This window comes from Ornithorhynchus anatinus, chromosome 6, assembly GCF_004115215.2.
Source record: "Ornithorhynchus anatinus isolate Pmale09 chromosome 6, mOrnAna1.pri.v4, whole genome shotgun sequence".
Classification (NCBI taxonomy): domain Eukaryota; kingdom Metazoa; phylum Chordata; class Mammalia; order Monotremata; family Ornithorhynchidae; genus Ornithorhynchus; species Ornithorhynchus anatinus.
Window position 1 is genome coordinate 12927384 of NC_041733.1, and position 14855 is coordinate 12942238.

Genomic DNA, 14855 nt, shown 5'->3' on the forward strand with positions numbered 1-14855 from the left:
CAGAAGCCCGGTCTTCTTCCTTAGTGGCTCTTAGTAGAAAGAGCAGAGGCCTGGGAGTCAGAGGACCGGGTTCTAATCCTAGTCTGCCGCTCGCCTGCTATGTGACCTTGGCCAAATAACTTCACTTCTCTGTGCCTCAGTTATCTCATTTGTAAAATGGGGATTAAGATTGTGAGCCCCATTTGGGATATGGACTGTGTCCAACCTGACTGTTTTGTATCTTCTCCAGCCCTTAGTACAACACCTGGAATGTAGTAAGCACTTAACAAATACCATTTTAAGAAAAATACATTTCTTGTTCCTAAGAACCTTACTTCCTACTGCGGGGGAAGACATAGAAAAATATTTACAAGGAGATGACTCAGAAGAAATTCCTCAACTGAAAATAAGCACGAAAAGAACACAAGTGACTGCATCGGCTGACAGATTGACATGGCTTGAAGTGTTGTGAGTTAATCGAGAAAGATGACTAATTAGAAAGGAAGTGGAATTTTAAAATGGCTTTGAAAGTTGGGGAAGGCTGAGGTCTGGCAACTTTGGCCAGGATGGGAGTTGGAGCTCCAGTTTGTAGGGATTGTGGGAAGGAGCAGAGGCAGGCAAGATAAGAATGGGTTATGGGTGGGAGAAAAGCTTGAGAAGAGTGAAGACCACAAATTGGGGAGAGGAAGATGAGAAACTGATTCCTAAAATGGAGTGCCTTTCTAGCTGACTCATTTTGGTAACCTGCTGCTGTCCTTCCCCTTATTTTCCCGTGTAAGCATCATGGCCTAGTGGAAAAAGCACGGGACTGGGCATCAGAGGACCTGGGTTCAAATCCCCCTTCTCTTAATTACTTGCTATACGAATTGTCACAACTTCTCTGTGCCTCAGTTCTTTCATCTGAAAAATACATTCATTCAATTGCATTTACTGAGTGCTTACTGTGTCCAGAGCACTGTACTAAGCACTTGGGAAAGTACCATACAGCAATAAAGACAATCTCTGCCCAAAATGAGTTCATAGTCTAGAGACGAGCTCACGGGGACTCAATACCTATTCTCCCTCCTCTATAGAATATGAGAAGCAGCGTGGCTTATTGGAATGAGCACGGGCTTGGGAGTCAGAGGTCGTGGGTTTTAATCCCGCCTCTGCCACATGTCTGCTATGTGACCTTGGGCAAGTCACTTAACTTCTCTGTGCCTGTTACCTCATCTGTAAAAATGGGATAAAAAATGTCCCACGTGCAACAATCTGATTACCCTGTATTTACCCCAGTAACAGAAATGTGTGAATAATCTTTTTTTTTTATGTTGTCTCTATCGTGCATTTCACTTGTTTTTTTGACTTTCCCTTCTCAGCAGCACTGTCTGCTATATGAACGTATCAAGGATGTGGGGTGGTTTTAAGATATTCTTTTGCAGTTGTCTTTAATATTTCTTCTGCAGGAGCCTCTCACCAATCAACACCTATCCTATCGTTCCCTCGAGGATTGGTAGAAGAATCGGAGAAGAGGTGACAGATGGGATTTAAGAAAGTAGTAAGAGGATGACCAGGGAGAATTCTGACCTTCTGAAACAAGTATGTGGGGTAGGGTGTGGGGGGGTGGGGGTGGGAGAAGGGGATGGTTCCCCATAACTGGAATTTCCCTGACCTTTCTCCCCTAAAACACTCTGGACTTGTCCCTTTCTGCTTTCATCATCACTACTCTTGCTTCTGTCACTACAGCCATTATCTTCCCATCATCCCTGCAGCCACCCAGTCCCACCCCATCACTGCAAGCCCCTTAATCTTGAAATGTACTTCCAGGTACTCTGTTTTTGTCCCTCTATACATCTTTGCCTTTTATACCTCTGCCTACTTTGAGGTTTGTTTCTCTCTTCATCTCAGTCTCTCTCTCGTTCATCCCCTCCCCAAAGCATTCTACGTATTCTACACTCACTGAGTGTTCTTTTTACCTGCCTTCTCTTTGGTTCAGTCCCACTAGTTAATTTATCTCTTTCTCAGGTTCCCCCGAACAGGCAAGAACAGTTTTCACTTTCACGATGGATGAAGCAAAGAGTTGCAGAACCAGGCTGACGAGGCAGGGTAAGTGCTATGGTGGGGTTTGGTGAGTTGTGTTCATTCATTCATTCATTCATTCATTCAATAGTATTTATTCAGCGCTTACTATGTGCAGAGCACTGTACTAAGCGCTTGGAATGTACAAATCGGCAACAGATAGAGACAGTCCCTGCCCTTTGACGGGCTTACAGTCTAATCGGGGGAGACAGACAAGAACAATGGCAATAAATAGAGTCAAAGTGAAGAACATCTTATAAAACAATAGCAAATAAATAGAATCAGGATGATGTACATCTCATTAAACAAAATAAATAGGGTGATGACACAACCCTTCAGGGCTGGACAGAGAAATACAATTGGGGGTTACCTTTAGTACAGAAAATGTGTTGGGGACACAGAGGGTAAAATAATAATGTTGGCATTTGTTAAGTGCTTAATATGTGCCGAGCACTGCTCTAAGCAGTGGGGTAGATGCAGGGTAATCGGGTTGTCCCATGTGAGGTTCACAGTCTTAATCCCCATTTTACAGATGAGGTAACTGAGGCACCGAGAAATCAAGTGACTTGCCCAAAGTCACACAGTTGACAGGTGGCGGAGCCGGGATTAGAACCCATTATCTCTGACTCCTAAGCCTGTGCTTTTTTCACTGAGCCACGCTGCTTCTCTAAGGCACTTATGTTTGCACTGAGTCATGATTTGACACTTCTGGCTTCAACCCGATTTTCTTGTACAATCATAATAATTATGGCATTTGTTAAGCGCTATGTGCCAAACACTGTTCTAAGTGCTGGGGTAGATACGACATAATCAAGTTGTCCCATGTGGGACTCACAGTCCTAATCCCCATTTTACAGATGAGGTAACTGAGGCACAGAGAAGTTAAGTGACTTGCCCAAGGTCACACAGCAGACAAGTGGCAGAGCCAGGATTAGAACCCTCACCTTCTGACTCCCAAGCCAATCCCAGCACTCAGGACAGTGCCAGGAACATAGTATGTGCTTAATAAATGCCACCATTTTCTGGCTTTCTAAATTTGGAGAAATGGTTATGTAGGTTAGGGGATAGAAATACGTAACCAGGCCAGTGACTGTATATGCAGTCAGGAGTGACACTTGGCCCAGTTTGCCAAAGCAAGAATAACACCTCCACCTTCCCACCCCTGTGTATCCTTTTCCCATCTGTTGCTTCAGGGTGTTATTTTAGCGATGTCCCTGGTATGAAAAGCACATTTTGCCACTCTGACAATGACCACAAGTGAAGATGCTTCCTTTCCTTTTTTTGGAAAAAGATCCATTGCTGCTTAATTTTCTGCTCTTCAGACTGAACAAGAATACAGTACAAGCTCAATAAATATAACTAACTGATGGATTGATTCAATGATATATCCACCTACCTATCACAGTCAGGGAGACCTTTTGGGCTTTCTTTTCCTCCAAATTGATGACAACTTTGTAAATGCCATTGTCTTTCTTCTGCACGTTCTTCAGCAAGAGATATCCAGTGGATTCATTGAAATCAACTCTGCCTTTATAGGGTCCGTAGACAATGGCCTTCGAGGAATCCAATTGATATTCCACAATGAGCTGAAGAGGGTGGTTATTGATAAATTCCCACTGGATGATCTTTAGGTGTGATCTGATCTCTGGGGCTGGAAAAAGCACAGAGGAGCCCACAGCTGCAAATATTCTTTTTTCAAGGCTTTCGACTGCTGATAAACAGAAAGAAAAAATGAGAAATCAAGAAAATACAAGCCAGTCATCAGCTTTAAAAAACTCCTTTCCTTTGGCCCGCAGAGTATGGCTGTCAGAGTGGATGGTAGGGTAGAGCATAATCTTGGGCAGGATCAAACTGAAAGGGAATGACAATATTCAAACAGATTTGGGCTGGTCAAATTGCCAGAGAGTACAAGGAATCAAGTTCAAAAGGGTTACATGAAGGGAAGGAATGTAATGTAATGTAGTGTAGTGACCAAAAATGAAAATTCCAAACTCAGACCCATAAAAATGAACAACTCTCTAACTACATATCAATTTATCAATATACTTAGCGCTTAACTCTGTGCCAAGCACCATCCCAAACAACTGGGAGAAAACAATAGAGCTATCAGGCATGACTGTTGCCCTCAAGGAGCTTCCACTCTAGTAGGGGAGACAGTCGCCAAAATAAATTACAGGGAAGGGGAAGAGATAAGTACAATCACACATCTGAAAACTTTGCAAGACCACTTACTGTGAGCAGAGCACTGTACTAAGCCCTTGGGACATTGCAGTGCCACAGTGTTGGTAGTCACTTTCCCTGCCCACAACGAAGTCTAGTAAGCTCATCGCTTGTCCCCACACCTTTTTTTAGAATTTCCTCCCCTCACTGATACAGTTTATCATTTTAAAAACTGTGCCCCTAGAGTTAATGCCATAAAGGTAGGTAGTGATGCAAAGTTGAAACTATGTTGTAAAGCTGGAAGAGGATGTACATTTAGAAACTACTCTTTAGCATCTCACCTGGGCAAATATACTCAACTTAGTATATGCTCTGTCCATAGGAAGCTCTCATTAAGTACTCTCAAATGAATGAATTGTCATTCACCCTTACTGGAAACCTTCAGAATCTGACTCCCTTCTGTATCGCCCTGACTATACTCCCTTTGTTCATCACCCCCACCCCAGTCCTACAGAACATATGTTCATATCTGTAATTTCTCTCTCCCCTCCCCCACCCCTACATGTTTCTCCCACCCTCCAGACTGTAAGTTCATTGTGGACAGAGAATGTGTCTGTTTATTGTTGCACTTTACTCTCCCAAGCACTGAGTACAGTGCTCTGCACCCATTAAGTGCTCAATAATAACTATGGTATTTGTTAAGCACTTACTATGTGTCAGGCACTGTACTAAGCACTGGGGTGGATGCAAGCAAATGGGGTTGGACACGGTCCCTGTCCCACGTGGGGTTCACAGTCTCAATACTCATTTTACAAATAAGGAAACTGAGGCACAGAGAAGTGAAGTCACTTGCCCAAGGTCACAGAGCAGACAAGTGGTAATCAATAAATATGACTGATTGCATGAATAATTTATTTATTTATACTAAAGTGTGTATCCCACTTTAGACTGTAAGCTCATTGTGGGCAGGGAATGTATCTGTTTATTGTTATATTGTACTCTCCCAGGCGCTTAGTACAGTGCCCTGCACCCATTAAGTGCTCAGTAAATACAATTCATTCATGAATAGCCTTGGAGTTTGGAAGGGAAGGCAGAAGAGTGATAGGGTGGTATTTGAAGGATGTTATCTTTCAGAAAAAAATCTATGAAATTTGGGCATGTTGGAAAGATAGCAATTCAGTAAAGGTGAAAGAGGGTGTTAGGGAAGGGACAGTTTTGGGATTGACAGAATGGAATAGAATCCCAAGTGGGGTTACTTGGATGGACAATTGTAAAGGAGTAGCAATCCACGGGAGGAAAAGGTGGGCACACTCTCACACTCAGAGTAGTAGAAATAGTACTTATTAAGTGTTTAATTAAGTGCTTGGCACATAGTAAGTGCATAACAACTACCATTATTATTATTATTCAGTGTAGGCAGAGCACTCTGCTAAGCACTGACAGAGAATACACAGGTGGGAATTAAGCACGGTCCTTGTCCCTCAGGGGGCTCACAACCTAAGAAACTTACTGATGGTTGCTAAAAGGAAGTGTATGCAAGTTGGCAGTGATCTTCTCCTTGAATAAGGAAGTGAAGCAGTGAGATGCAGCAGAAGGGTCAGAACCAGCATTTTTGGAGAAAAGCGGGTGAAGATGTTAAGGACTTATAGTTAGGGGTCAGTGAATGGCCAGTAGTTTGGCTGGTGAGCAGTGCAAATATACAGCTGAACTTTAATTTCAAATTAAACATTTGAATCAGTTAATCTTTTTCTACCTTCCAATCAATCCATGGTATTTATCGAGGAGTTACTTTGTGCAAAGCACTATACTAAGTGCTTGGAAGAGTACAACATAATGGAATTCATAGACACGTTACCTGCCCACAAAGAGCTTACAGTCTAGAGGGGTTGAGAGACATTCATGCAAATACATTACAGATATGTTCATAAGCGCTGTTGGGCCAAGGGAGGAGGGAATAAAGGGAGCAAATCAAAGTGCAAGGGCTATACAAAAGGAAGTAGGAGAAGAGGAAGTGGGGACTTAGCTAGGGAAGGTCTCTTGCAGGAGATGTGCCCATAATAAGGTTTTGAAGGTGGGGAGAGTGATTCTCTGTCGGATATGAAGAGGGAGGGTTTCCAGGCCAGGAGCAGGATGTGGGTGAGAGGTCAGTGGCAAGACAGATGAGATCAAGGTACAGTGAGCAGGTTGGCACTAGAGAAGCTAAGTGTGTGGGCTATGTTGGAGTTAGGAAATCGGGGGGTGAGGTAGAAGGGGACGAGGTGAATAAGTGCAAATCTTCCCCGTTAGATTGTTCTAGAAGACAGGGATGGCTCCTATTTCATCAGAAGGACTTTCCAATGCAAAGTACAGTTTCACACGCACAGATGTCCAGTAAGTCCCATTGCTGATGTGGATGATAAACACAGTGTTGAAACAGTACAGTGCTCTGGACCCAGTAACTGCTCAATTAAGATCACTGACTGACGATAGCTGGGTGGCCCTCCTCTATTCCCAGCTCCATGGCAGCCAGAGACAGGAATGATAAGTGGGGAAAAGAAGAAAGGAGTTCATTTTATTCAGAAGGATGATGCTCCACAAGCAGTGGTGGCTTTGGGGTGTTGGAATTCTGAACGAGGATGTCGCTTGGAACCGCTTAGGAGCTTAATTTTGATAACCTACAAGCAAATCAGGTTTCTGTATTAATCTCCCCTTAGCTAACCATAGTTTGGAGAGAGAACAGAACTTAAACAGTGTTTAAGTCAGTCAGTGAAAGTTTAACGCTGAGCTAGAGTCCAGGGTCATTGTCTCTGAAGTGAAGAGCTCCAGGTGTCTCCCAGAATGTCTTTCCCAAAGGCCACAATGGAATGGGAACTCCAGGTGCTAGAACCACATGCTTAGCAACAAAGGGAAGGAAGGCACTAGAGCCCCTTGTGTGATGGTACAGGGGAGTGAGGCACTACAACTGAGGCACAGGAGTGTGAAAGGCACAAAGGTGGCTTACATGTCAGCAGAGTGAAGTGAAGTGCAGCACACTAGGTTCCTTCCCCCTGATAGTTGAGCACCACCTCCTGCCTTTTCAGTCCCTTCCCCACCTCAGCCTGCTCTTCCATCTTTGAAAAGGACCTGAATGGCTTCCTGACCCTTCCCTCATCTCCAAATTCTCCTATTCTCCATCTCTGCCAATGCCGAACTGACCCAGTGCTGGAAACTAGCTCTGTCTGAGCCTTTTCTTTTCTTCCATAACTTTGTTTCCCAATACCTTATTTCCCCATAGTAGTATTAGCAGAAGCACTAAATTGGGGATTGGGAAGTACAGAATAAAATGACCCCTTCCCTAGTCTCAAGGAACTTATACTCTTAAAGCTCCCTTGCATGCTCCACTCCTGTGCCTCATATCTGACCCCTCCTATGTCCTTCTAGGCACCCACAACTGGGTCAGCCTGACATAACTTGTTGAGTGTCTTCACTGCTGCCACCTTTGAAGGGCATTCTTTTCATAATCCTCCTATTTTCCCACTGTTGAAATTCCATTAGGCACCTCAACGCTCATTTTAGCTGTTATTTATTCATTCTTTTTAACTATGACACACTCATCATTTTATCTCCACTCTTCCCCAGTAGACTGTAAGCTCTTTAAGAGCAGGGGACACATTTTCTACTTAATTTGAATGTTCCTCAAGCACCTGGTTCAGGGCTCTGAAAGACACCATTCTAACTAAATAAAGTGCTTCCCTTTATTTCTCCTATCTGCACTCCCCTCTGGACACCCAGCCAAGTGCAGAGTTGACAAAAAAGGGAGTGCAGATGGGGGAAATAAAGGTTTTGTCAGGGAAACACTAAACTGGGGCTTGGGAAGTACAGAATAAAATAATCCCTTCCCTAGTCTCGAGAAATTTATACTCTAAAGCTCCCTTGCATGCTCCAATCCTGTACCCCAAATCTTGCTCCTCCTCCCCTTCTAGGCACCCACAACTGGGTTAACCTGGCAAAACTTGTTGACTTGTTGCAGCAAAACTCAATGCACCCAGCCAAGTTCAGAGTTGATGCAGAAGGGAGTGCAGATAGAGGTTTAGACAAGGTAAAGAGGTTTAGACAGGGAAGGCCTCTTGGAAGAGGTGTGATTTTAGGAGAGACTTGAAGATGAGGAGAATGGACTATTGGATATGAAGTGGGAGTTTCAGTTCTGAGGGAGAAAATGGGATATGGAAGGCCTCTTGGAAGAGATGTGATTTTAGGAGGGTTTTGAAGGTGAGGGAAGTGGACTGTTGGATATGAAGAGGGAAGGAATTCCAGGCCAGAGGCAGGACATGAGTTAGAGGGTTTGGCGGCAGGATAAATGAGATCAAAATACAGTGAGTGGTTAGCATTAGAGGAGTGAAATGCATGAGCTGGAGTAGGAAATCAGCAAGTTGCAGTAAGGATAATAATAATAATGTAGTATTTGTTCAGTGCTTACTGTGTGCCAAGCACTGTACTAAGCACTGGGTTGGATACAAGCAAATCGAGTCCTTACCCCATATAGGGCTTACAGTCTCAATCCCTTATTACTCTATTTTATTAATGATGTGTATATATCTATGATTCTATTTATTTTGATGGTATCGATGCCTGTCCACTTGTTTTGTTTTGTCTGTCTCCCCTTCTAGACTGAGAGCCTGTTGTTGGGTAGGGATTGTCTCTACCTGTTTGTTGCCGAATTGTACTTTCCAAGTGCTTAGTATGCTGCTCTGCACACAGTAAGCACTCAATAAATACGATTGAATGAATGAACTGAGGCACAGAGAAGTGAAGTGACTTGCTCAAGGTCACAGCAGGCAAGTGGTGGATTTAGGATTAGAACCCATGACCTTCTGACTCCCAGGCCCTTGACTACCCAAAACACCATGTGGAAGAAGGGGCTGAGCTGATTGATTGCTTCAAAGTCGATGGTATATTTGTATTGGTTGCAGACGTGGCTGAGCAACCACAGGATGTTCTTGAAAAGTGGGGAGACTTGGTCTGAAAGGTTTTTTTAGATAAATGATCCAGGCAGCAGAATGAAATAAGGGCTGAGTGGAGAGAAGGAGGAGGCAGGAGATTTTCCAGGAAAAGGGGTTGGTCTACAGTGTTGAAGGCAGTAGAAAGGCTGGGATTGCTTAGTGGCCATTGGATTTGTCAAGAAGATGATGATGATGATGGTATTTAAGCGCTTATTTTGTGCCAAGCACTGTTCTAAGCACTAGGGGAGATACAAGCTTGTACCATGTGGGACTCACAGCCTTAATCCCCATTTTACAGATGAGGTAACTAAGGTACAGAGAAGTTAAATGACTTGCCCAAAGTCATACAGCTGACAAGTGGTGGAGCCGGCATTAGAACTCACAAGCTCTCACTCCCAAGCCCATGCTCTTTCCACTAAACCCCGCTGCTTCTCATTGGTCACTGGTTATTGGTCACTGGTGACCTTAAATAGGACTGTTTCTGTGGAATGAGGGGATTGAAACCAGATTGCAGTAGGTTGAGGAGAGAGTTGGATGAGAAGGAGTGGAGTTAGCGAGTGCAGAAAATTCACTCAAGGAGTTTGGCAAGGAATGGGGACCTAGTGAAAAAACACAGGCCTGGGAGTCAGAGAACTTGTGTTCCAAACATGACTCTGCCACTTGTCTGCTGTATGACCCTGGGCATGTCACTTAACTTCTCTGTGCCTCAGTTACCTCATCTGTAAGAAGGGATTAAGACTGTGAGCCCTATGTGGGACAGGGACTTTGTCCAACCTGATTGTCTTGTATCTATTTTAGCACTTAGTACACTGTCTGGCACATAGTAATTGCTCAAATATCGTTAAAAAAGGGAGTTGGGATGATATCAGGAGGGTGCCATGGAGTCAAAGGAGCAGTTTTTTGGGTTGTTTTTTTTTCAATAGGGAATCCATAGACATGATTGAAAACAGTGGGAAAGGAGTCTTTGGAAAGCAAGTAGTGCAAAATAGTGTCAGGGAGAGGGGAATTACTTTGATAAGGCAAGAAGATGGGCTCAGAAGCATGGGTGGAAGGGGTAGAATTTGAGAGGAGGGGGGTGATTCATTCATTCATTTCATTCAATAGTATTTATTGAGGGCTTACTATGTGCAGAGCACTGTACTAAGCACTTGGAATGTACAATCCTCTGGAGAAAATGCCGGGAAGGGTGGGAGAGTTAGGGAAGAAGGGACTAGAGAGGAGTGGGGAAGATTTTAGGAAGATCCCACTTGACATTTTAATTTTAACAATAAAATACATGGTCAGGTGATTATGAAGGGAAAGAGATGGATGGGGGCATACATATGCATTAAAGCGGCATTTAGGGGGCAAGAGGGAAGCCAACTCCTCCCCCTTTCCCAGTGAATCTTGGGGAGTGGATGCGGTTGCCCCCCAGGGAGAGCGATACGGGAGGCAGTGTCATCCAGGGAGAGTCGGGTTTCAGTAACGGTGAGAAGCAGTAATATTTGCATTTGTTAAGTGCTTATTATGTGGCAAGCACGGTTCTAAGCACTAGGGTAGATACAAGATATTCGGGTTGGACACAGTCCTTGCCCCACAGGGGGCTGACAGTCTTAATCCCCTTTTTACAGATGAGGGAATTGAGGCCCAGATAAGTAACTTGCCCAAGGTCACACAGCAGATGTGAGACGGCTGGTATTAGAACCCACTTTTTTGGACTCCCAGGCCTGTGCTCTTTCCACTAGATCACGCTGCTGAGTTAAGAACAGGTTAAGGATGAATGAATTGCCAGGGAAAAACCTTTGTATGTGGTGTACAAAACTGCAGGCATATCGTCAGGCCTTGGTACGATACTGACTCTCTAGAGCATATCATAGTAGTTTGTCTACTTGAGTATATAACTGATCAATTGACTTCCAGGCTTGACCACATCAAAATGGAACATCTTCTGAGTGATCGCTTCAAAGGATGCTTGTAACCTGGTGAATTCAAAGACCTTCCCGGAGAGTTGGAAACATTAAAACCTCCCAGCATGCAGAAACATGGTATTTATAATAATAATTGGGATATTTGTTAAGAGGATACAGTGTACCCAGGGCTGGGATAGATCCAATGCAATAATAATCACGGTATAAATATTGTTCTTAGTTAAGTGTTTACTATGTGCCAACCACTATACAAAGCTCAAGGGTGGATACAAGATAATCAGTTTGGACTCAGTCCCTGTTCCACATGGGGTTCACATTAAGGAGAGGAGAACAGATACTTTATCCTTATTTTATAGATGAGGAAAGCGATGTAAAGAAAAGTGACGTGCCCAAGGTCACCCCACAACTGAGTAGCATATTCAGAACTGAAACTGAATTCATCTCTCTCGACCCGCAGGCCTATTCTCTTTCCACTAGGCTGGCCGCTTATCTCAACTACTGACAAAATCACCACAGCAGAGACCAGAAAATGCCAAAATGCCAAACCAGATGGCATACCTGCTGAGACCTACACACACACAGAGGGACAGGCTGCCTAAACACTTAAATAACCTATTCCACAACCCATGGAAGACTGAACCTTGAAGATGCTAGATTAAACGGCAGCAACTATAAAGAACCGCACAGGTAATATATAATTGCTCTTAAACCCGATGTGTATCCACAGACTACAACCCTTTTACTGCTGCGTGGCCACAAAACAGTTTACTTACCCAATTGGACCCACAACTTTGTTAATGGGTACCTACAGGTGGGCTCATGCAAATTGCCAGTGTGAAGGTCCCTAAGGAAGGACCTTCAGAAAAAGAATTGATCCCCCCAGCAGCCAGGATCACAGAACCAAAGGGTGAAATCAATTAGGAACTCCGAGATAATGTTTCAGCCTGTACCAAAGAAACCCTAAACACATCCAGAGACCTTCACTGGCAACACAGAGTTACATGTTGTCTATTACTTCATCTTTAACATTAACCTTTCAACTGTAAGCTCTTTTTGGGCTGGGAATGTGTCTACCAACTCTCACACTTTACTCTCCCAAGTGCTTAGTAGAGTACACAGTAGGCACTCAAATACCATTGATTAAGAGGATTATCCATCATATTTGAGCACTTACTATGTGTAAGGCACTGTATTAAGTGCTTGGGAGAGTACAACATAATATAGCAGACACATTCTCTACCCACAATGAGCTTACAGTCTAGAGGATTATGTGACAAGTATTATTATTATTGCATTTTTTAAGCACTTACCACATGCCAAGCACTATTCTATGTGCTGGGGTAGATAAAAGATAGAGGTTGTCCCACGTGCCCCATTTTACAGATGAGGTAACTGAGGCCCAGAGAAGTTAAGTGACTTGCCCAAAGTCACACAGCTAAGTGGCAGGGCAGGGATTAGAACCCACGACCTCTGACTCCCAAGCCCATGCTCTTTCCACTAAGCCATGCTGCTTCTGGACTGAACCCTCTGGAAGATGGTCAGAGCATAGTGGCAATGCTGAGCTAATACCACAGGGTCAGGGCAGGAGCTGAGTGCCATGGCCCATAAATCTTTCAAGATCAGGAGCTCTGGGGTCAACTGGGGCTGCCTGATGCTCAGTCCAAGCCACCCACTTTGTGCAGATTTCTGCTGGAAAGGAAGAAACCTTTAGGACTTTGAGCGCTGGGGAGCCTTTGGACAACCAAGTAGACATTTTCAGGATGCAGCATGGCAAAGCCTCAGACAAAACTACATTTCAGGTGAAAAACGGGAGACAACTGCATTGAACAGACCGGCTCGGCTGACTATAATCAAGAAAGGACCACCAGGACTCTAAGTACCATAATTTCAGCACACATAAGGGTACTTGACCATCACTGACATCTTTTGAGTACAAAAGGTGAATATATTTACCAGTATCCACATTCCTTGGGCGGGTGCCGGGGGAGATGTCTCCCCAAGATCTACCACTCATTTTCTCTTTAACTCCACTTGTGATTGATAGGAAATGATCAAACGAGGTACCAAATGGATGCAGAGAAAATAAAAAAGTCTAAAAAGTTTTGTTTTATTAATAATAATAAAAAAAATAATGATGATGGTATTTGTTAAGCACTTACTTCGTGCTGAGCACTGTTCTAAGCGCTGGGGTAATCGGGTTGTCCCACGTGAGGTTCACAGTCTCATTCCCCATTTTACAGATGAGATAACTGAGGAACAGAGAAGTCAAGTGACTCGCCCAAAGTCAAACAGCTGATCCGTGGCGGAGCCGGGATTTGAACGCATGACCTCTGACTCACAAGCCTGGTGCTCTTTTCGCTATACCACGTTGCTTAATTATGGTATTTGTTAAGTGCTTACTATGTGCCAAGCACCGTTCTCATTTATGTGTCAGTCTCCTGACTGTGGGGAGAGCAAAGGGTGAGTGTTTATGAGAAATCTTGAGTGTAGAATTTACTAGAAATAATAAGAATAATAATGGTATTTGCTAAGCGCTTACTATGTACCAAGCCCTGTTCTAAGCGCTGGGGGAGATGCAAAGTGATCAGGTTGTCCCACATGGGGCTCACGGTCTTCATTCCCATTTTACAGATGAGGTCACTGAGGCGCAGAGAAGTTAAGTGACTTGACCAATGTCACATAGCCGATAAGGGGCGATGCCAGAATTAGCATCCACGACCTCCCAAGCCCGAGCTCTTTCCATTAAGCCACGGTGCTTCCCCATCTGAGTGTTTACTAAAAACCTGAATGTTTTTCTCGGGGTCCCTCCCGAGTGACTCCAATGACCTCCCCAGCTCCCCGCTGTTCTCACCTGATCCGGGAGAGAAATCTTTCAGCATCAACAGTAGGATGGAAGGGAAGAACACCTGGGTTTAGAAAACACAGAAACGTCGGGTGGGAGTTATTATTATCGGTACTATTATTATTACTACAGGTGGCTACCCCGAGCCGAACAGCAGCTGCGGAAGAAAGGGGACTTCCAGAGGCCCGATGTCCATCCAGATGGTTCCCCCCTTGGCCATTCTTATCGCCCCCCTCTCCGGGACCCCTCGTCCATCCACACTGAACCCACCCCGGGACCCCCAGGGCATCCATCCCCAAAATGAAAAGTGAAAACGAATCCGGACTCTCCCTTTGTCCCCCCCACAAACAAAGGGATCGGGACGGACTGGCTGGGGAAGGGGATGTCCCGGGAGGGTCCCAAATGGACATGCAGGGGCCCGGGGGGGTGGGGGGGAATAGGGGGACAGTGGGGGCCGGGATTGGGGGGCAAGGGGAGCGGGGGGGCGGCATGGACCTCGCCCTGCAGGGTGGGAGGATGCAGGAGGGAAGGAGGGAGAGGGGCAGCAGCAGGGGTCAAGGGTTAAAATTAGGGGCTGGGGCGGGAGAGGGGAGGAGCAAGGAGGAGGCCGCGCCCTAGGGCCGCCGCCTTTCTTGGAGAAAATACCTGGTCAGAAACTTGCATCATCAAGGAGGAAAACCTCCCGGACTAAATGAAGTCCGAGAGACCAGCCGATGGATGGCCTGGAGGGAGGGTCCTAAGAACCAGGACTGTACATGCGCAGATTGCGGAGCGCCTTTGTTTCTTTTTTAGGAGACCTCTCCGCGGGCAGAGTGCTATCTGTAAAATGGGGATTAAGACCGTAGATCCCACGAGGGACAACCTGATTACCTTGGATCTACCCCAGAGTTTAGTTTAGAGTTGTATATCTGCACTTAGCAGATACAACGAGCTCACAGATTAGAGGGTGGG

The 14855-nt window shown here is 44.9% G+C and overlaps 1 protein-coding gene and 1 long non-coding RNA gene across 7 annotated transcripts in view; one reads left to right on the plus strand and one right to left on the minus strand.

Moving 5' to 3' along the window:
• The window catches only part of LOC100681856, a 38765-nt gene extending 23910 nt beyond the window's left edge, over positions 1–14855 (minus strand). For 2 of the 5 annotated variants that reach the window (XM_029067985.2, XM_029067982.2), the window contains exons 1-3: positions 14550–14854; positions 13914–13968; positions 3434–3748 (exon numbers count right to left, since the gene is read on the minus strand). In XM_029067985.2, coding sequence (XP_028923818.1) covers positions 3434–3748; positions 13914–13968; positions 14550–14570 — 391 coding nt within the window. In that variant the 5' untranslated portion in view covers positions 14571–14854. Of the gene's footprint in view, positions 1–3433; positions 3749–13913; positions 13969–14549 lie in introns of all 5 variants that reach the window. The other 3 variants (XM_029067986.2, XM_029067983.2, XM_029067984.2) reach the window with 3 other exon arrangements.
• Positions 1404–13346, plus strand: LOC114812940. 2 transcript variants are annotated; one of them, XR_003760552.2, is made up of 6 exons: positions 1404–1557; positions 1984–2064; positions 11055–11179; positions 11520–11749; positions 12862–13001; positions 13303–13346. It is a non-coding gene; the product is annotated as an uncharacterized LOC114812940 (long non-coding RNA). The 2 variants fall into 2 exon arrangements; XR_003760553.2 differs by lacking the exon at positions 11520–11749.